Genomic DNA, 21,289 nt, shown 5'->3' with positions numbered 1-21,289 from the left:
TTCAGCAGGTCTTTAACCCACCTGCTATGGCTAGACCACAGTGCATCCATTACATTGATGTCAAGACTGCAAGTGCATTGCAATTAAATTAGTCAAATGAAGGGATGAACTAATTAAGCCAGTTTCCATAAATTAAGTCCAAAATAGGAACTTATGTCTTTTTCTTTTCAACAAAGTGTCATTGAAAGGGGAGTGCTAAATGAGTCTGTACTCCTCAGGTGATTAGACTAAATGTTATATGTGTGGTTTTAGGGCTCTATCATACACCCGGCAAGTGTTTTTGGTAGTTTCAGCCTGACGCGGTTATCATTTACATGTCCATGTCCGTGGCGTTGTTTAAATAGCATTTGCGCACCCATCGGCGTGCTGGTCTGAAAACGAGGTGTGTTCAGGCGCATTTTGAGGCAGCTGAAATAGACTGCGCCATTGACCAACGCAATATTTTCGCGCGTTAGTAATGTGGGTCTATAGGCGGGTGCACAATGTGTGTATTACACACTGTAACAAAGCTGAAATACAAAAAACAAAAACAAATGTAATCTACGCCCACTTCCGTTGCCAAATTGGAAAAGGAAATGAGGTAATCAGAAGAAGGAGGAATTTAAATGGAAAATGGAGAAAAAAAGAGAGAGTTTTTTGTGGATAGAGGTGTTCGAGGTTGTGCTAGAGTGCTGGAGAAGTGAGAACCGAAAAGCCTCAATCCATGTCCGCTGAGAAGCCAACAACTCCACATTAAATGGAAGAACTGTTGTTGTGGTGTTAACTCCACGAAATCGTAAAAGAAAGTTGAAGGTGAACGTATTTCCACTTGCCTGGGTGGCGGTGACGTTATTCCTCAGAACGCTGGTTGAACGCTGGGCCGTTGCTGGAGTGGACGCGGGAGTGTAGTTCCAACACTCACACTCCCAGAGTCAAGATGTTTCCAGCGCCAAACGTTTGCTACACTCTGGTTTAACAATCGTCAGAATCATCCGTGCTGTTTCCCAAACAAAGAGACTCACTATTGCGGAAAGTTGTGGCATCACTGACACTGCATACAAACCGGCTGGTTTTCCCCCACACACACACTAACACAATTCACCCCAGCACTTTCCACACTCCCTAGTATTAACACGGTAGGCCTACTCAAACTAAGACGTGAGTAGTGTATCTCCATTTTTTTGTTTTCATCTTATTTAATTTATTTGTTTTTCTTCTTTGACTTCAGTTTTGTTTTGCCATTTTCTTTTCTTTGCCCCAAAATATTTACTGTTTTCTTATCTTGTTTATGGGAATATCCTGAATCTGGTACTTTTGAAATGAAAATGATTTGAATAAAATGTATTATGTTTGTGTTTATCAACCAGAATTGAGAGTGGATTGTGGTTATTGTTTTTTTGTTGTTGTTAATTTTCCCTTCTGTGAAATACAACCTTCTTTTATAAACCACATCCTATGTTCTTTGTGATTTTTATATTGAACTTTGAGTTGATTTATGTAACGAGTGGCATTTCATGCTATCTGGGTTATTTGTTTAAAATATGACAGGATTGCCTGTCTGGTGCCCGAATTAATTGACTGAAATCTAAATGTAAAATTATTCGTTTTTTTAATTTATCGGGCCGTCACCGTTACAACACACAGGGCAGCAGCGCACAAACATTTTTAATTATTAAAAATAAAAGGATTCCTCTCTGGAGAAGCGTTCAGTCTTTCCGCTCGCAGATTCCGTCATGTAAATAGCGAATCCGCCATGGTGCAAGCGCAACTGGCTTTTAAAGGGAATGGGAGATGAGACTCTGATTGGTTTATTGCACGTTATGCCCAAAACACACCCATTACTCTTATTAAAGGGTAACTCAACCCCAGCTCAGAGCCTAACTTCATTTGAAAAATGCTGGAAGAGGGGACGAACCGAGGGCAGGGCTGAGCGGGGGGCGTGCACCTGAGACCCGCAGTGACGGTTTGGTAGACAGCTGTCTGACTCGCAAAGATGGAGAATGACTGGAGTGACACCAGTAGCATTTCTTAGGGCGTGGTGAGCTCGTGCCAGGGGTGTGGGTAGTGAGCCGTTGGAAGAACCATCATACGTCACGATCACCAACAACGTCCAATAGGAAAATTCAACTGCAGTAGCCACCATTCAACCTTAAGAGGGCAGCACTCAGACATTTTTACACCATATATTGTAGAATTAAAACACTTTATACCCACATGTCAAAACATTCACTCGAATCAATGAACAGCACTAATAAAGCCCCAGTCTCGCAGATCATTAACTAAAAAAAGTTGGTTTAGGGTTTAGTTACCCTTTAAAAGAATAGGGACATCCCTTTTTGACCATGCGCCGGGCACGCCAAACATTTTTCCAGTCGTTAAACTAGCCAAAGTGGATTCGGACACACCTTACATGCACTTGTGCCATGCGCTTTAGACCTTGCGCTTATTTTGTCAAAATACGGCCCTCAGTGTTTAGTGCTGGTTTAGCTGTTGGACGAGCATAGTCATGCTGTTGTTCTCAAGCAAACCGGAGCTGGTGAAGCTCCGTTAGATATAATATATAAACCCTGGTTAAATGGGCCTAGTGAGTGACACCCCTGAACAGAGATAAGTAGCTCCTGCTACAATATTCTTCCTCAAGAGACACATGCATGCATTTTACTATTAAACCATTTAAAGTGTTTTTAATTCTATTAAGACCATAAAGTTGATTTTACTGAAGTGCAATAAAAACCAGGACATAAACTGGTCTTTAACTGGTCTAAAATCATGTATTAAGACAATAATATGAATACTAAATCTACATATACTATTATAGTTATTATAAAATGGTTAGTTCCAGTCCTTGATTCTGATTGGTCAATAGCTGTTTTATATTCAGAATAAAACACGGCCATGACCGCTTCGCTCAGCGGTTCTGCAAATCACTGCGCAACACCCTCAGCAACCACGTAAACATGTTTGTTCTCAATTGCTATTGTTCATTAAAGCTTACTGTATTATGTAGAAGAGTATTACCTGCATTCAGATTTAGCATATTCCTTCAGGTCAGTCCTACGTTCATTATAAAAAAAAAAAATCTGTATGAATGTCCGCTGCAATATCTTTTCCTTAAGAGTTAAGGGGTTTTCTCTAGTCAAAGCATTTGTCAGTTGCGTCTTCACCATGTTCACAGTCCTTTCAATATAAAAGTCTTCGCCATTGACTGACTCCCTCATAAAGACAGTCTTTGCCACCATCTAATGGCGTAATAATGTAACTTCTGTTGCTGTTCACGGACAGGGACTATTTTTTTCCAGCGGAAGGAAGGCTTTTAGTGATTTTACAAGTTACATTTATACATAGGCTATATTTTGGCTTTAATATTTGTATTGTGTGGGAACTGTTTTATGAAAGCAATAAGCCCCGTGAAGCCGTGGTTTACTGTGAATTTATAACAGCTAAGGGGCGTTGGTTATAAATTCACTGTAAACCCCAGCTTCTTGGGGCTTATTGCTTTATGTAGGCACATTAATAAATGTGTAACTCTGCCTTCTCTTATTTTTCCATTGCAGAGACAAGTTTCTTATTAGGGAATGCGCAAATCGTGGAGTGGCCTATAGTTTACAGTAATGACGGATTCTGCAAGCTCTCTGGTTACCACAGGGCAGAGGTCATGCAGAAGAGCAGCACTTGCAGGTGAGTGCCTTTCCCACCTGTCTTTATTCTTTAGTCAAGGACAGGCAGTGATGTGATACAAATTTATATTTGCAACTTTTCAGGCTAAGGTATGCAGGATTCAAAAATGCATTAGTGTATGTGCATCATAACTAAATGATATGTTTTTACAGAATTACATTATTTCGAATACGGAAAGGAAGCTTGCGTCACACACTTTACACTTTCCCAGAGATTATGCTCGGATAGCTGAAGCTAAATCAATTAAAACTGATGCAGTGCAGAATGTGAAGTAGTGGAAGGACAGAGTTTTTTGTTATGTTTTTTTCTTCCCTCACGTGAGGGCTAACCTCACTATTCCTGCCAGTTTCACTCATCACAAGAGTGAGGATGTTTCTCTCATGATTTGGTGAAGTGTTAGAGACAGAAGTGTCATTTTCTCACTTAGCTTGAGTTAACAATGCTGCTAAAGCACACTTCTCACGTCAGTTCAGCTGCATCAAGCCATAGTAGAGTCTGCTTGCGCCATTTAGCCACTCAGAGAGCGCATTTCTCCTGAGCCATCACTGAACACCTTGTTAGCGCTAAATAAACTCAGTAAGGTGCCAATCATCAGAGCAGAAATAGAAATACTGACTACAGTGATTTGGCTCTAACTACATGCAGTGATATGGATCTGCCTACAGACTGTGATATGACTCCAGATTGACTCAGGATTCAAGGGGAGTTTTGAGGTAGAATTGGCACAAGCCTTTGTCAGCTAATGCAATAAGAGTGAAGATTTGATACTAAAACTACTTTGAGTAGTTTATAGCCTCAAAACTCAAATACACCATACATCTCTGCATTTTTGGTTTCATGAAAGCTGAAGTGCTGAAGTAAATATTCAGTAAAATGATAATTTAAGCAATTTTGTGTAGGTCTATGTCTAATTTGTTATCATTAAATGGTATTATCCAAAAGTCTGAAACTACTTGTAATGCTTCTAGTTGGCATTTTCCTATTAAAAGGGATAGTTCACCGAAAAATAAAATTTCTGTCATCATTTACTCATCCTCAAGTTGTTCCAAACCTGTATAAATGTTAGGGATGCACCGAAATGAAAATTCTTGGCCGAAGCCGAATACTGAACCTGGTTTTCATGATTTTCTTTCCATTTATTTTGCCAATTTTTTCAGCATTGCATAAATTAAATAGTAAAAATTAGCTTTTTACTATTTTGTCTTGCTTTTTTAAAGAAAAATAATTTACAGAACTACAATTTAAAAATATTTATTTAACACTGAACATTTTTTAGCATTCCAGCAGACATTATACAAACAAAGCACCATATAACTTAATACATTTAAACAAATATTTTTATTTGGCCATCTTATCTTTGGCTTATTATGTCTACAAGTATCATAATCAAATCACTGAGGGTGCTCTATTAAAGTGCAGATGTAGGCTAAGCAACGGCTCCACCACAGCAGTGAGTTTACAGGAGACATTTAAGATTATTTAAAATTTCAAAAATATTTTGCAACAAATATTTTTCTATTAATCTATTAGTCTGCCTTTACATCGCTTTTAATGTGTTACTATTTCACTATGTCACTTTCTGAACTTTACAGCGTGCAATTAATTCTTTTTGCAACATGAAAAACAATAGTTTTATTCAATGGATGATATAGACTGTAGATTCGAAAGCAAGCCAAAACCACTCCATTTTACGATCACTAAACGCTGTCGCTATGTCAGTTCATCGCGATCTCACAAAGTACAAAGTTCAATGAAGCTGCTAACAAGGCACAATAGATATCTTACTTACATCGATTCGTGTCTACACTTTGTTTGTTTGTTCATGAGAGGTTTTGCGAGCTTGTATAACTCAGCACTGAATAAAAACTCTGGCGGTTTGATTAGGGAGTAGAGTCTGATTAACTTTAAACATATTGGCCATTGCGTACAAGAGATCAACAACTATGTCACCGCTGCAGAAACACGTTGTAAATGGATACATTTGACGTTCTACAGACACAAATATGCACTGGCAGCATTTGTCAATATATTATTACAGTATCAACTGAGGGTGCTCTTGCTTGCATTTGAGGGTGCTTAGACAGTGTCTGCGAACGGCCATTTTTGCGTCAATCTCCGACACTTTAATGCTTCTCTCTCACATGCGCTGGTTGCTATACACTCTAAAAAATGCTGGGTTAAAAACAACCCAAGTTGGGTTGAAAATGGACTAACCCAGCAATTGGGTTGTTTTAAGCAAACATTTGCCATTTTTGCTATTTTCAGCCGAATAATTTTGGTTGCCGAACATTCTGTGCATCCCTAATAAATGTCTTTGTTCTGCTGTACACAAAGGAAGATATTTGGAGGAATGTTTGTGACCAAGCAGATTTTGGCCCCCATTGACTACCATAGTAGGAAAAAATACAAAAAATAAATAAAATTGTAGTCAATTCTTCCAGATATCTTTGAACAAAGACATTTGGTTTGGAACAACTGGAGGGTGAGTAAATGATGACAGATTTTTGGGTGAACTATCCCTTTAATGCATTTTTTTGTATTCAAAATGATGTTACAAGCATATCAATTTCAGTGAACAGTTGAATTGGAAAAAATATATATATTTAATAATACAAAGGATTGGACTAAGGAGTTCACATGATCAGTGTCACAAATGAGCAAATTTAATGACTTCTTATTCATTTTATGTTTCCTATAACCAATCTAGGCTTTTTCTAAGCTAAAATCACATTTTGAATGCCAGATTTTCAATGTGATTTCAGACTTTTTACAGACACCTTATTTGCACATTTTTGCAAGAACTTCTGTTGATTAAACCCACAACAATACCTTGTTTTTGCTGCTGTTTGATATTCCTAAACCTTAAAGTTGAATGTTTCCTTCCTTTTACATAACATTAAGGTGTAGAGCATGTCAGAACGGGGGCTTCGTATCTACTGTTTGTCCAGCCTCCGTAAGTTAAATAGAGCGGCTGCAGTAACTGACAGCCCATGTCATCAGCCACTCCCCCTTGTGCACACTCTGTGAATTAACTGACAGTGAAAGACAAGGTAGAGTTTGCTGGGCGGATGTGTGTGCCACACAGGTGTGCGCGCTCCCCTAACTCACTTTTTCTGCTCTCTTTGTCTTGCTCATTTTCATCTCCTGCTTCTCCCTTTCCCACCCACTTCTCCCACTCTCACAACCTTTTTTGACTTTTACTCTTTTGTCTCTCTGTCCTCCCGGCAGCTTCATGTATGGCGAGCTGACAGACAAGAAGACAATAGACAAAGTCAGACAGACCTTTGATAACTATGAATCCAATTGCTTTGAAGTGCTGCTGTATAAGAAGAACAGTGAGTATTCCCAGCTCTGATTGTTTAGCTGTGCCTGCTGTATCTAGCAGAAGATTGAAAGTGTGTAGAGATGCAATTGTGCTCTATAAAAGAAGCTGAATTCCACAAATTAATGAAAATGGCTTAAGACAAAGTTTATTTCTCTATTTGTATTATATGTGTATGTATACACCGATCAGGCATAACATTATGACCACTGTGAATAACACTGATTATCTCTTCATCACGGCACCTGTTAATAAGTCGGATATATTACGCAGCAAGTGAACATTTTGTCCTCAAATTTGATGTGTTAGAAGCAGGAAAAATGGGCAAGAGTAAGGATTTGAGCGATTTTGACAAGGGCCAAATTGTGATGGCTAGACGACTGGGTCAGATCATCTCCAAAACTGCAGCTCTTGTGGGGTGTTCCCGGTCTGCAGTGGTCAGAATCTATCAAAAGTGCTCCAAGCAAGAAACAGTGGTGAACCGGCGACAGGGTCATGGGCGGCTAAGGCTCATTGATGCACTTGGGGAGCGAAGGCTGGCCCGTGTGGTCCGATCAAACAGACGAGCTACTGTAACTCAAATTGCTCAAGAAGTTAATGCTGGTTCTGATAGAAAGGAGTCAGAATACACAGTGCATCGCAGTTTGTTGCGTATGGGGCAGCATAGCCGCAGACCAGTCAGGGTGCCCATGCCGACCCCTGTCCACCGCTGAAAGCAGCAACAGTGGGCACGTGAGCATCAGAACTGGACCACGGAGCAATGGAAGAAGGTGGCCTGGTCTGATGAATCACATTGGATGGCCAAGTACGCGTGCGCCACTTAATTGGGGAGCACATGGCACTAGGATGCACTATGGGAAGAAGGCAAGTCGCCGGAGGCAGTGTGAGGCTTTGGGAAATGTTCCACTGGGAAACCTTGGGTCCTGCCATCCATGTGGCTGTTACTTTGACACGTACTACCTACCTAAGCATTTTTGCAGACCATGTACACCTTTTCATGGCACCCTTTCATGGAAACGGTATTCCCTGGTGGCTGTGGCCTATTTCAGCAGGATAATGCGCCCTGCCACAAAGTAAAAATGCTTCAGGAATGGTTTGAGGAGCACAACAATGAGTTTGAGGTGTTGAATTGGCCTCCAAATTCCCCAGATCGCAATCCAATCGAGCATCTGTGGGATGTGTTGAACAAATAAGTCTGATGCATAGAGGCCCCACCTCGCAACTTACAGGACTTAAAGGATCTGCTGCTAACATCTTGGTGCCAGATACCACAGCACACCTTCAGGGGTCTAGTGGAGTCCATGCCTCGCCGGGTCAGGGTTGTTTTGGCAGCAAAATGTCTTCCTATATATAAAGTCTTTGGTGAAGCCTATCCTCCATTGACATCCATTAAAAAACCCCCGCATCTGCTCTCCTTCCCTACGTACCACAACACTTTTTTGGTAACCTTGCAGGCTTGCCTTCAAGTGGCTTTGATGCAGCTTCAGTGTGAAACCAGACCAACTCTGCTGGGGCCGCCTGGAACAATCGCACTCAGGACCACAGCAAATGTGTCTAGTGTGAAAGCCCCTTTAAAGCCAGTGAACTGCGTTTAAACTTGTGTTATACAAAATAATATATTTTCTAGGGCTGTAATCTCCCAGTCGATTAGTCGATTATTGTTTGATACGTTCTGGCTCGACCAAAATTCTGATTGGTCGATTTTTTGCAGCGTTCATTTCATCAGTTTTGCTGCGTTCATTTCATCAGTTTTGCCGCGCCGCGTTCATTTCATCAGGTGGAAAGCACTAATTGCTAATGGGGGTGTTTTGAGAGCACCCCTGTTTCACAGGTAACAGTCTGCCTTCAGAACACCCCCATTGTTTTCACTTCTTTTGGATTAGCCCAACCCACTGGGGAAGAGAAGTCTCTCGCGGGTCCTTTGTGTTTCATTCCCCGCTGGGCCGCTGGCTCAAACGTACACCCAAAGCGGTAAACTTGAGGAACGCCCATCAACATACACATGAGGGGAAGCCTCACAACACCGCGCTATAAGTGGATCTGTACTGTCAGTTTTGCCGCGTTCATTTCATCAGTTTTGCCGAGCCACGTTCATTTAATTAGTTTTGCCGCGCCGCGTTCATTTCATCAGGTGGAAAGCACTAATTGCTAATGGGGGTGTTTTCAGAGCACCCCTGTTTCACAGGTAACAGTCTGCCTTCAGAACACCCCCATTGTTTCACTTATTTTGGATTAGCCCAACCCACTGGCGAGAGAGACAGATTGAAGAAGGCTAGTTTTCTTGTATATTATTTATTTAATTGTGAGAGCGTTTTTTCTGCTCTTGATCTGGCTTGTTTAATAAATATTTATTTTTTATTAAAGAGGACGTGCCTTTTGTGTTTAAGAGTAAAAGCTTTAAGTTAATAGTCTATTCGTGTCTCAGCCGCGAAGCTGAGCTAGGCTGAGCTCATATGTTTGAGCTGCACAGAGCGGCTGAAATGAGTGTCTGTCAGTTATTATAATACATATAACAAAAACAATTGTCTAAATTATGTTGCATATTCCTCAAAAGTTCTTGTGATGATATCTAGTTGACAACACATAGTGCTATATTTTCGGAAGTCATAGGCTATGATATTGCGCAGGTGCATGCGATGCAACGCTGTCAGAGCCGACAGACTCGTGTGTCAGACTAATTTCAGTGCAAAATAATCAGCTCAAAAACTATTTAATATACTGCAAATAGCCTACTAGTTTTTTATGTTTATTTATAATTAATTTAGGGAGACAACAAGGCTACCAACACTGCATGAAAACACTGAAATCCGGCACTATCCGGGCATGGTATACTCCTGTGTAATTTGATGTTTACCGGATGTATGTGGGAAAAAGCGGATCAGAGTAACACGGAACAGTATATTTCCAGAAAAACCCGGAAACCTCACGTATGCGGACGTATACAGGAATCCGTGAAATTTCACGGACATATACAGCTGAAACACTGCTGGGTGTGCTAGGACTGAAGACTGTTAGGTGTGAAGAAGACCTTTCATATGTTAATGACTGACACTTGTGCTGGCTGTTCTCAGAGGGAGGGGGGGCAGGGGACGACTTCAGGATTGAGAATTATCTCTGGTCTACTGTAGGCTACAGCAAACAAGCTTTTTGCACAGAAAAAATAATTCTTAAGGCCCTGAAACACTAAACTGAACTAGCAATGACTAAAGCCGACTGTGGGGTTGGTTCACGTTGCCTGGGTCTGGGCCAAACCATCAGAATGGTGTGGCAGGGCCTTAAAACCACTGCATGAAAAGAGTCTCTTAATCAAATATTTTTTATAAAAACAGTACAAAATAAAAACCCTGTCTGAACATATACGTTCACAAAAAAATCTGAATATGTAATGAAATAAACAAAGAAATGTAATGGAATTAACAAAGGATAATTAACCAAACATTTTAGACTATCCCCAAACAATTTTTGCAAAGTTTTACAAATTGTAGGCAATAATAGAATTAAATAAAGAGGAGATGAAATGTGGAAAATGAAAAAGTTTGTTTTAAAAACACCAAAAACTGATATGCTCAAAATAAAAATATGGAATAAAAAAGAGCAGGGATTCACTTGCTCAAGAAACACAGAAACACAAGCAGATCTTTCAGCTCTGCAACTGTTCACAAAAAGTGTCACTCCAAGATTCTTAACTTTAACACGCTGCAAAAGAGGGGCGTTTTGAGGTTTGAAATCCACCACTCACAATAGATGTAGGTGCAACCAATAAGGTTACCAATAAAAATAAGGCAACCAATAAAAATAATCCTAATTTTACAGAAAAAAACTTCAGTTTATTTACAGTATTTTCTTGTAATTTTGAATTATGTTTAAAACGATGTAAAATTACAAACAATATCTAAATAAACAACTTGACTGTTATTTTAAGGATTATATCATTAATGACAAACTACAGTAATTCTCATTTTTTTATACAGGAACATAACTGTATTATTTTTCTGTTTTCATAAATAACAAATTCATGCAAAATTACAAACAATATCTGTAAATTAACAACTGTAATACAATATTTAGCTCATTATATTAAAGATTTATGTTTATGTCCATACTAACAATTTAACATTATTCTTTGTCATTTTGAAGTAAATCTTATTAGTTTTATATTTACACTGTAAAAATAAAAACCTAAAAAAAACAGCAGCTACAGCTGCAAAACAAAAACCGTAAAGTTAAAGTCAAATATCTTAAGTCAAATAAAGTTAAAAAACTTCACAGAAATTTACATTAAACGTTTTAGAGAAAACACTATTAGTTTACAGATTTTTCCTTATTTAAATTAAGATATTTTAATTTAATTTTCTGTTTTACAGTGAAGGTGTATTTTTACATTCAATTCTGGATACAAATATAACAAAATATATAGCAAACTAAATATCAAACAATAATTGTTTTTAAAGAGTACAAATCTGCACTGCTCTCCAGGTTGAAACTTCTGCCCACACCACAAAACACCATTTGACCAATTAATTCAATATAACAGCAAATAAAAATAAATATATACATTTTCTAACTGTTGTTTAAAACAAGTTTTTTCTATATTTGCAAGGCTATTTGCTGTCTTTCCGTGTTCTTTTGAGCGTGATTGGTCAATCTGAACGTCATTCAGAAATCTGGCCAATGACAGTGCGCGCCTTCAGTTTGAATTATACACTCGTTGCCGTTGCCGTTGGAGTTGATCGTGGCTCGCGGGGACGCGACGCGATCGCGGCTTCTAATCTTCACGTCGGTCTATTAATGGCATTGCACGGACCATTTAAACCTGTTAAAATCTTATTTTGGACGAATTTTGATGGTGGGATGTCGACTGAGAACGAAAAAACATGAATACGAACAGACTAAGTTTCCAATGGCGGACAGCAGACGGCAGAAGGTAACGTAAATCCCTTTATATTGTTTCTACTGCTCATCAAGATATAACGTTAGTGCATTAAAGTCATATGCTAATCGTGATTAACTTACATATTCTGTTTCTGTGTTTTGTTGTGTTGTAATATTGTTAAGATAGGGCTGGGTGTTATGGCGATCTGATGATACTGACTATTGTTAGCGATTTTGCTGTAAACGTTAACATTACCTTTTTATATTGCGGAATGGGAATATAGCGTATATAACGCAGCACTGACTGTACTAAAACTTTTTGACATTTTGACAAGGAAACATGCATGAATGTAGAATAATGAACGGGACATGCATGTGTTTTTAAATAAGCCTCTATCAGACAGCATGCGATCCCGAAATCAATTATCTTTCTGTAAAATGCACACAGTTATCTCAGTAAGCCTGTCATGTGAGGTATTCACTTGATTTAAACAGTCAGTTATGTCTTAAGTAAAGTCAAACAGTTCAAGTTAACGTGGGGAATCCTGGATGCGTGTCATTATGTGCATCCGTTCTTAAAGGGGCTGCAGCTTTGTTATCATTTTAATAAAACAAAAGAATAGAGAAGACCTTCTGCTTCTTTAAGAATCAAGTGATATTAATTAATTGAATATCATACAGTGAAGACTTTTAAAGCAGTATTATTCTGTAGCATTTTAATAAAAAATCCATCAAAATAAATATATTGTGATATCGTTATTGTAAAATAAAATTTCTCATGTATGTATAATTATATGGTCATAATGCCCATCCCTACTGTCAGCTAGTTTTAAGATCAAGCTTGTCATAAAATGTAACAGAGCTTTGGAATGAGTAATCTGAGAACACTGTCATGTACACTTGTTCAACAGAGAGGACAGGAAACCACCATACTTGGACTCTGAAAAATTATAGGCAAACCAGGATTTTGGATCTACTGTGAAGTTTTTGTATGGGCCTGGTGAGTATGTTTTGCAAGTCCTTGTCCGTAAGTTGATAATTAATATTAATGTTTTATCAAACAAATTAATATTCATTTGTGTGTGTGCATGTTTCTTCCCCCCTCATGATCCAGAAGTTTTGGATCCATGATCCTGAAGAACTTTTACAGATGTTGACCCTGAATGTGTAAAAGGTAATCTTAAAAATTATTTTAATGTTCTCTGTTTTTTTCTGTAATGTAGACGCATGCATTTTCTGTGAAGTTGCTTTGAAACAATATCAGGGTTTTTCCTACATTGAAAATTTTTTGCCGGCCGCCAAAACAAATTTTTGTCCCGCCAAAGCCTTATTTGATGAGTTATTGTGATTTATGAGTGATGTAGAACAGATGACTGCTGCACTTGAGTTAACTGAGTGACAGAGAGAACGACCAGTGAGCTCCTCCCGCTCGCACGCTCTCTGTCTTCAAAATAAGCATTCTTAGCTTTCTAATGTTTCACATATTACGTTAATCAAAATCAAAAGGTCGGAAGACCGAATCCATGTTGCACGTGGCGCTATCAGACGTCTTCCTTTAATTACCGCTGGGTGTGAAATGCGCTCAAAAAACATTGACTGATTCTCTGACCAGCTGCATAAAGCATACTTTAAATAAACAGGAAACAAATCCTATCCGGTTATGTAGTGTTTTCTGTGTGTTGACAAATCTTTTGCGATGTTCTAAAGACGGGATTCACACACAACGCGTCTGCTAATGTCCGATTTGCCACCTAATGACTCCTTTGAACTGAATCATTTTAACGACTGGTTAGAACTGATCTGCCCAACACTGAACTCACGAATTAGTTTAATCATTTACTCAGAACAACACCTGAAATGAGAACACAAGTGTGCTTACCCACTTTAGCAAGAGTGGATAGTAAGAATTAGTTTTAATTATCAACAGTCTTTCAGCTTATTTATGTTCATAATGTGTAGTAAAATAAATCACCTAAAATCATTTAGTTTAGACTGGAGTGAGGTGAACCCAGAACAAAGTTGTTGTTAGCTAGCTGATTGTATATGGCAGAAAATTAGGCTATTTGTTCATTTTTTTAATATTGATATGAGTGTGTGTGTGTGTGTGTGTGTGTGTGTGTGTGTGTGTGTGTGTGGATGACCATGTCTGTCAGCCACCACCGAAGACCATTTTTGACCCAGGAAAAACCCTGAATATGTATTGTGAAAAGCGCTATACAAATACATTTTAATTGAATTGTTTTACTTGCTTTTATTGGCATTAACTATATATTATTAATGTATTATTTGGCAGGTCGCAAGATGTATTTTATTTTGTGAGACTTTGCTGAGGAAGTATTCTTTGGCTCAGTCTGAAAAGGCCCAGAAAAGAAACACTATGAAGAACATCACACAGAACCGTCAGAGAAAGAGACGGGTAAGTTAAGAAACCGGTTAAGCTTTTTCCCTCCAGAATGTTACTATACTCCTCTCTGAGTTTTAGTGGTTAATTTACTGTCATGTTTTGCAGTTGCTGGAGACCAGGTCCAGGGTTGCACAAACCAACACAGAACCTGTGGAAGACCGCAACTATAGACCTGATGAAGATGAAGATGATGATGCTGTTGTTGATGGAAGGCCAGTGTGGATGGTTTGGCTAGCTCAAACAACATTGTGTTAGAGTTGGTCACAATTATTTTATAATTATAATTTTAATATTCAATTGTTCCATTTTATATTTTCTTTATTCCTATGTTTATATACTTATACTTTTATTGGTTCCCATATATAGAACATTTACATATATTTTATATACACTTTTTAATTTATAGATTTCTTTGTCTCGTTTTAGATTGTATACTTTGTATGTTTGTTCCTTTTTAGATGTCCATGTTGCTTTTGATCTCCACGTTTTGTATTGTTGTTCCTCTTACGTCGCCTTCCTTTAGATACATTTTGTTCACTTATCTTTTCCCCCATTCATTTTAATGTATGTTTATAATGCTCTTTGTTCTTTTAATTTGGTTATATTGTTTACTTGGAATATTTATGTGTATTTTATATACACTTTTTTTTGTCTTATAAATTTATTGTTCTCATTTTATATTGTTTAATTTGTATATTTATTCTTTTCCTTTTTATGTTCACTGTGTATTTTATTCCTTTACATCTGTCTTTTAAATGCATTTTGTTAATTTTTTTTCCCTTTTTGTTTCTTTACCAATTCAATTTAACGTATATTTATGTTCTTTGGACTGTTTATATTTTTACATTTGTTCCTTTACATTTTCATCCCTTTTAAATACATTTAGTTCACTTGTTTTTGTTTCACCATTGTTTTAATGTTCGTTTATAATGCTGTTAAGAATGTTTTTTTTTTATATATACCTTTTTAATAAATATTTCAGACTTTCTCAAATTGTTTTGTGTGTATTTTTCTTTTGGGAGGGAGAGGGGATTATTTTTTATATATATATATTATATATTAATTAGCGAAATCTGCATAGCTGGCCTATAACCAATCAAGTCCCTATGCTACAAAACCTAGCCCACCCTTAGCCTTAGAAGTAACCAATAAAGTCACTTGACTGGGTTTTCAATGCGTCCTGTTCTCCAATAGCAGTCTGGGTTTTGGGAGTGGTTTTAAAAAAAACAACCAATCCAGTTTGAGATGAAGGACCAATAGGGGGTGGAAGGCAAAGCTGTTTAGAGGTGTGAAAATGTCTCCTGGGAAAAACTTGATGGGATTATTTGCCATGGCAACAAATGGCTGTAGCATGGGAGTATACGGCCACAACATACATCCGATTTGGTACCATTTCGGATGAATACGGACATATACGGATCCATGGAATTTGACCTATCCGGCCAGTATACTCCTGGATTCTTCCGAATTTCAGCAGTGTATACAGGAGTATCCTGGTCCGGATACACCTTTTTTCATGCAGTGCAAGTACTGCGCACAGTGTGCAGCTTATTCATTTAAGGTTTTTTTTTTTCCTAACGTTATTTTAGTCGATTTTTAGTCGAAAATTTCAGGACTTCAGTCGACCAAGATTTTCTTTGGTTGATTACAGCCCTAATATTTTCAAGGATTTGCCTGGGTGGACAAGCTGTTGATCGTAGCTCCGCCCCTGAGCTAAAGGCAGACAAAAGAGACGCTATGTCATTGTGAAACTCTTCACTCTTTCGCAAAAAAGGTGTCCTACTATAAATAGATATGGGCATTGTAGTAGTTTTGTCTACTCGAGTATTCAGGGTAATTGTGCAGATAGTAAAAAAAATATCTACGTCGGTTTTTATATGCATGCATCATGTGTAATTTTTATTGTGTTCGGCTATATGGCTGCGTCTGAAATCACATACTCTCTTGAGTTGCGTTGTTCTGTTCAATTGCGCACCATTTAGCTGTCGAGTAGTGTGTGTGTGTGTGTGTGTGTGTGCACGCCCGCTCTCCTTATCTACATTCTGTAAAAATTCAGGAAATTTATTATCATGAATGTTTATCGGCTACTCGTGCCCGTCCCTAAAAACTCAACATATTTGCTGAGTTATTTGATCATTTAGACCTCGAGGCATCTTGCATTTTGGGCACAATTGCATCCTCTCTGCTCTTGAATCTCTGTAATGTAGTTACTATAAAAATATATCACCCCATGTAGCCTCTTTAAGATAAAGCTGCCCTGTTAAGCTCAAATGTAATGACCCATTAGGCAAACGGGTTTCACAGTATATTCCTCATACGGGTGAACCGAGGACCTTGGTCTCAATGATCTCTGTCTCCTTTTTCTCTCCTCGTTTTTCTTTCTCCTGCAATCTTTATTCACCACCATAATCTCATCATCATTTATTCCTCTCATTCCCTTCTTTTAATGTCTCTGTCACTTTCACTTTCCCTCACTATTTTCATCATCTTCATCCATTTCTTTTATCTTCTTGTTCATGACTTCTTTTAAACCCTCAATTTGCTTCTTTTCACGTACCTCTTTTCATACTTTCGTTTCCTTTCATTCTGCCCTCTCTCATTGCGTTCGTCCGGTGCTGTCAGGAACCCCTGTGTGGCTCTACATGCAGGTGGCCCCCATCAGGAATGAGAACGATAAGGTGGTCCTGTTCCTGTGCACTTTTAAGGATATCACGGTCTTCAAACAGCCCATTGAAGATGAGACCACCAGAGGTAAGGACTTTAAACCTCATCTTGATTGTAGAATTTTTGTTGTAGAAATGGTATTAGCACACAAAAAAAACTTGATTTGACACGTGTTTTTATGTTTAGTTTTTTTTTTCAAATGGCTGCATAGGAAATGTAATCTGGATGAGCAATGATATTTTATTTACTTTTATATGTCAGCACCCCAGTTGTCAGTTGATTTAATGGTTGATCTTTTATTTATTTATTAATTTTGTATTATTTGTTTGTTTGTTTCATTTAAAAAAAAGTATACATATGAAGTATAGCTTACAAAAATTGAGAGGTTTAAATAAAAAAGTCCATAATATATTCAAAAATAATATCCCTAATATTTTATACAATATTTTAAGTAGATGATCTTATTTTAAAGATATTTTAACATTTTTAAAGTACATTATGATAAATATGTCGCTTATACATATAAGTGAAACATTTCAGCCATAAATAAATGATAAATGTTAGCTAGATTCTGTTCATGAACTGTCTAGTGATGTATGTTTATGCTGAAATATAATTGAATAATGGTTTGTATTTAAATAATTGCCATTATAGGTAGTGAGTTGGCTCACGTGATTTATGTTTATTTATGCTTCAGAACTTCTGTTAAGGGAACATAGTGAGCATCGATGCTCCCTGGTTTTCATGGTGCACTGCGGGACTTTTTAGTGAGCAAGCGTTTCAGTGCACCGGAAGGATTTTGCTATTTAGATGGCCCGTAAAATGACTGACTCCCTGATCAGTTCCCTGACTACTGAACTAGGGAGCTGATTGAGATGCACTCCTTAGCCTTCCCCTGGCCACAGACTTGAGACTAGCGTGGAATTTCCCCACTCAAACCACTGCCTGCTGTTGCTTCTGATTGCTTTTAGATGCCAAAGCTGCTCATAACGGCTGGTCTAGGATCAGTTTTCTCCGTAATAATGGCACATTGTCAAAATATCCCATCTGTATTAGTGTTTGCACTTTGAAGAGTGTCATATGTTTCTATTTACAATGTAGACAGCTTTATTAATTATAACAGAACTTCATGAGATCACGTCATGGTGACTAAGATAAGTGACAGCTTTTGAGTGATTATAAGGCGATATATAACCAATTCAGAATTTTTTTATTTCATGCTTGACCAGCAGCCAGGTACACACTGCAAAGTTTTGGGAATGACATCTGCTTAATTCATGTATATTAAAGAGTTAGTTCAACGAAAAATGAAAATTATGTCATTAATTATTCACCCTCATATCGTTCCAAACACGCAAGACCTTGGTTCATCTTCGGAACACGAATTAAGCTTCCGGGTTCTACGGCAGAACGCTGCCTCATTATTTGCCAGCTCCTGCGTAAGCATCACACGCATGCATCATGGTGCTCACTTTAAGTGAAATAATTAATTACAAATTAAGATGACAAATTCAAAATACTCTGAATCCGTTTGAAGTTTTGAAGAACCAGAATTTTTTGTCATATAACAGGGTGTCCGCGGGGTTGTAAAAGGTAGTAAATTAAATTAGCCAAAATTAAGGGCATTAAAAAGTAGTGAACGTCATCTGACGAGGTATTAAATTTTCGAGCCCAATTTTTTTAGATACATTTTCAATTTGTGTTAAGTACAGGCCTTTTTTATTTTTCTTAAATTCGCGTGGATTTATTTATATGTTGAGAGTAGGACCTGCGCGATATCATGTGAGGTGGTGTTCATTCGCGCGCGCGCTGAAACAAACTGGGTACCCGGCTGGCTTGCTGCAAAGCATGAGCTCACTTCCATTCAGTAAGTAAAGCATGGGGAAATGCAAGTTTTCGGACCTCTGGCTGGAGGACTCACGATTTAAAGACTGGCTTAGGCCAGTAGTTTGCAACAGCCGCGAGGCTTATTGCCACGTTTGCAAGAAGACAATTAATATAACCTGGGTGGGGGTGACTAGCGTCAAATCGCATATGTAATCATATAGCAGCCTCCAAGCTAGGATGCGCGGACGTAGCGAGCAGCTTCCCATATCAATGTTCTGCGCTACGGATGCATCAACGACCTCAACCTCCACTGCTTTGCCCTCAACCCCGACTGCTCTCCCGATTCAAACCACTGCAGTCAGCAGTAGCCTAACGTTAGTCCTAGCAGCATCATCAACAGGTGCGTGACAGACGTCAGACAGCAGACGCTATGCCCTATCAGGTGCTGTGGTGTGTAGACCTTGCAACTAAACACCACTATTTATATTTGAGCGATGGCATTGAAGAGCTGTTTCGATATATGCAAGTTGCTTAAAGCTGGGCATACACTGTGCGATTTCAGCAAGGTTATCTACTCACACTGTACGAGTAGATCGCATGCGATGTAAAGCCAAAGCTCACGGTTTGTGCTCACACCATGGCTCGGATCGTCGAGCGCGACTTGTCTGCTCACTATACGAGTGAAATATGCGCGAAAAACCTATAACGGAGAGAGAGCCTATCAAATGCATCAGCTATCGATATCAAGAGGATTTAGCATTTACAATTTATGTATATAAATGATTATTATTATTATTAGGGTAGGCCTACTTTTATTATTAAATTGATATTACATTTAATTTGCCCCCGTGATAATTTCATAATGCATCAATGCATAACCGACGCTGCATAATAAAAGAATAGATAGATTAGCTTACTCCTCATTATTTTTTAAATACATTTTGCCCAATTAATCAAGGAATTATAGGCCTATAATTAAAAAGATTATCAGTCTATAATATGTCAGAACACTACAATAATATCAGTGTTATCAGAAAGTAAGACCAGCTTTATTTCAAAAACAACTTGTTTAACACGAAATGGGCCTATACTTCTCTTCTAATTTGTTTCACAATATGGCCCACAAGAGAAATATTAAGAATATAAATTACTAATTAAAGACTAGGTTTGAGACTTCACCGACTATCGCGCACATTGCGTTTTTGTGTGATATCCACTGACTCGCCTTCATGATTTAAAACGAAAAAGAAAAAAAAATCGATATTGCGCCGTGAAAATTGCTCTCGTTTCCCTCTGTACACTGCACGAACTATGAAGAAGATGTCTCCTTCCTCTTCTGTCTTTATTTATATTCTCATCTCTGTGGGCAGTTGATGTTAAGTTATAATGACCTCGTTACATTGTGATGCAATATGTTATTCCATTTGGAAAGATATTTCATTTACGCTACTATAGTTGCAGCTTGAAGTCGCGCTGGTATTAAAAAATATTTTTAAGGTATTAAAAAAGGTAGTAAAAGGTATTAAATTCAACTTAAGAAGTTCTGTATATACCCTGTATAAAAATAGCCGGGCTTACCTCAATCCACACCTTGCATGGTTGAAACATAAAAAAAAAAAAAAAAGTAACATCTCTAAGTGATGTGGGTTAGTCTGGAGCGCAGCCTGTTTACAGATAAACCTGTGGCAGAAAACACCTTCTCCAGTCTCGCTTACTGTGCGTTCACACCGCCGCCGGCGAGAGCGTCAAAGTGGCCGGAAGTCATTCATTCTCAATGGGAGCCCGGCGGCGAGCTCCGGCGAGAGCGGCGCGGCGCGTCTTGGACGATTTGGGCGTCGAGGAGAGTTGAAATCAGGTCAACTTTATGGTAATGAGCCATGACGCGGTTCGGCGGCAACCAATGGGAATGTAGAAGTGCTCCGCTCCGATTCCAGAGAACGCAGTGCTGTAAACTTGGGTTCCGACCACATTAGTTCCCAAGCAAAATAGAGGAGAGGTTGATCACTGCTGGTGCAGCGGGTTTGATAAGAAGTCACGCGACATTATTTATACACCACACAAATTGCTTTTAATTGGTTTATTTCGTTAGCAAACATGTAACTATAATTGTTAAGTTCTTTCCATCGATCTGCTTTTTTTTTACTGTCACATTTAAATGATTTCATGAGGTTATATTATACGGTTATACCCTACTTGTGGTCAGTCAGCACAAACGCCGATCAACATGATTGTTTGCTTTGCAGCCCCTTTAAATGCAGTTTCAAAAAAGACCAAGCATTCGATCTACGTCAGAGCGGCAGCGCGTCCACAAATCTTTCTACAGCGTCGATGGCAGGGCGGCCAGAGCGAAGTTTGACGCTCTCGCCGGCGGCGGTGTGAACGCACAGTTATACTTTCGTCTGTCTCCGCAGTGCGAGCCTCTGCTGCTCCTTCATTTCTCGCCGTTGTGTTGTTCTTTGAAACGACAGGGCGGCTTGGGGTAATTGTTCTATAATTGTTCGCGAAACAGCGGCGAGAAGAACATACGTGACAATGTTTACTTT

The 21,289-nt window shown here is 38.5% G+C and overlaps 1 protein-coding gene and 1 long non-coding RNA gene across 2 annotated transcripts in view; both read left to right on the top strand.

The window, feature by feature from the left end:
* kcnh5a (potassium voltage-gated channel, subfamily H (eag-related), member 5a) overlaps window positions 1-21,289 on the top strand; it is a gene marked incomplete at both ends in the record, with an annotated part of 194,654 nt that overhangs the window by 39,556 nt on the left and 133,809 nt on the right. Inside the window, 3 exons of the mRNA XM_079831381.1 lie at window positions 3,534-3,657; window positions 6,886-6,992; window positions 16,878-17,006. Coding sequence (XP_079687507.1) covers window positions 3,534-3,657; window positions 6,886-6,992; window positions 16,878-17,006 — 360 coding nt within the window. The remainder of the gene's footprint in view (window positions 1-3,533; window positions 3,658-6,885; window positions 6,993-16,877; window positions 17,007-21,289) is intronic.
* On the top strand, window positions 12,723-14,255 carry LOC307135671. Its single transcript, XR_013817699.1, has 3 exons — window positions 12,723-12,851; window positions 12,966-13,025; window positions 14,145-14,255. It is a non-coding gene; the product is annotated as an uncharacterized lncRNA (long non-coding RNA).

Source organism: Gobio gobio, assembly GCF_949357685.1.
Source record: "Gobio gobio genome assembly, chromosome: 12".
Taxonomy (NCBI): domain Eukaryota; kingdom Metazoa; phylum Chordata; class Actinopteri; order Cypriniformes; family Gobionidae; genus Gobio; species Gobio gobio.
Note: the sequence above shows the minus strand (reverse complement) of the source record. Positions and strands in the feature narration are given on the sequence as shown.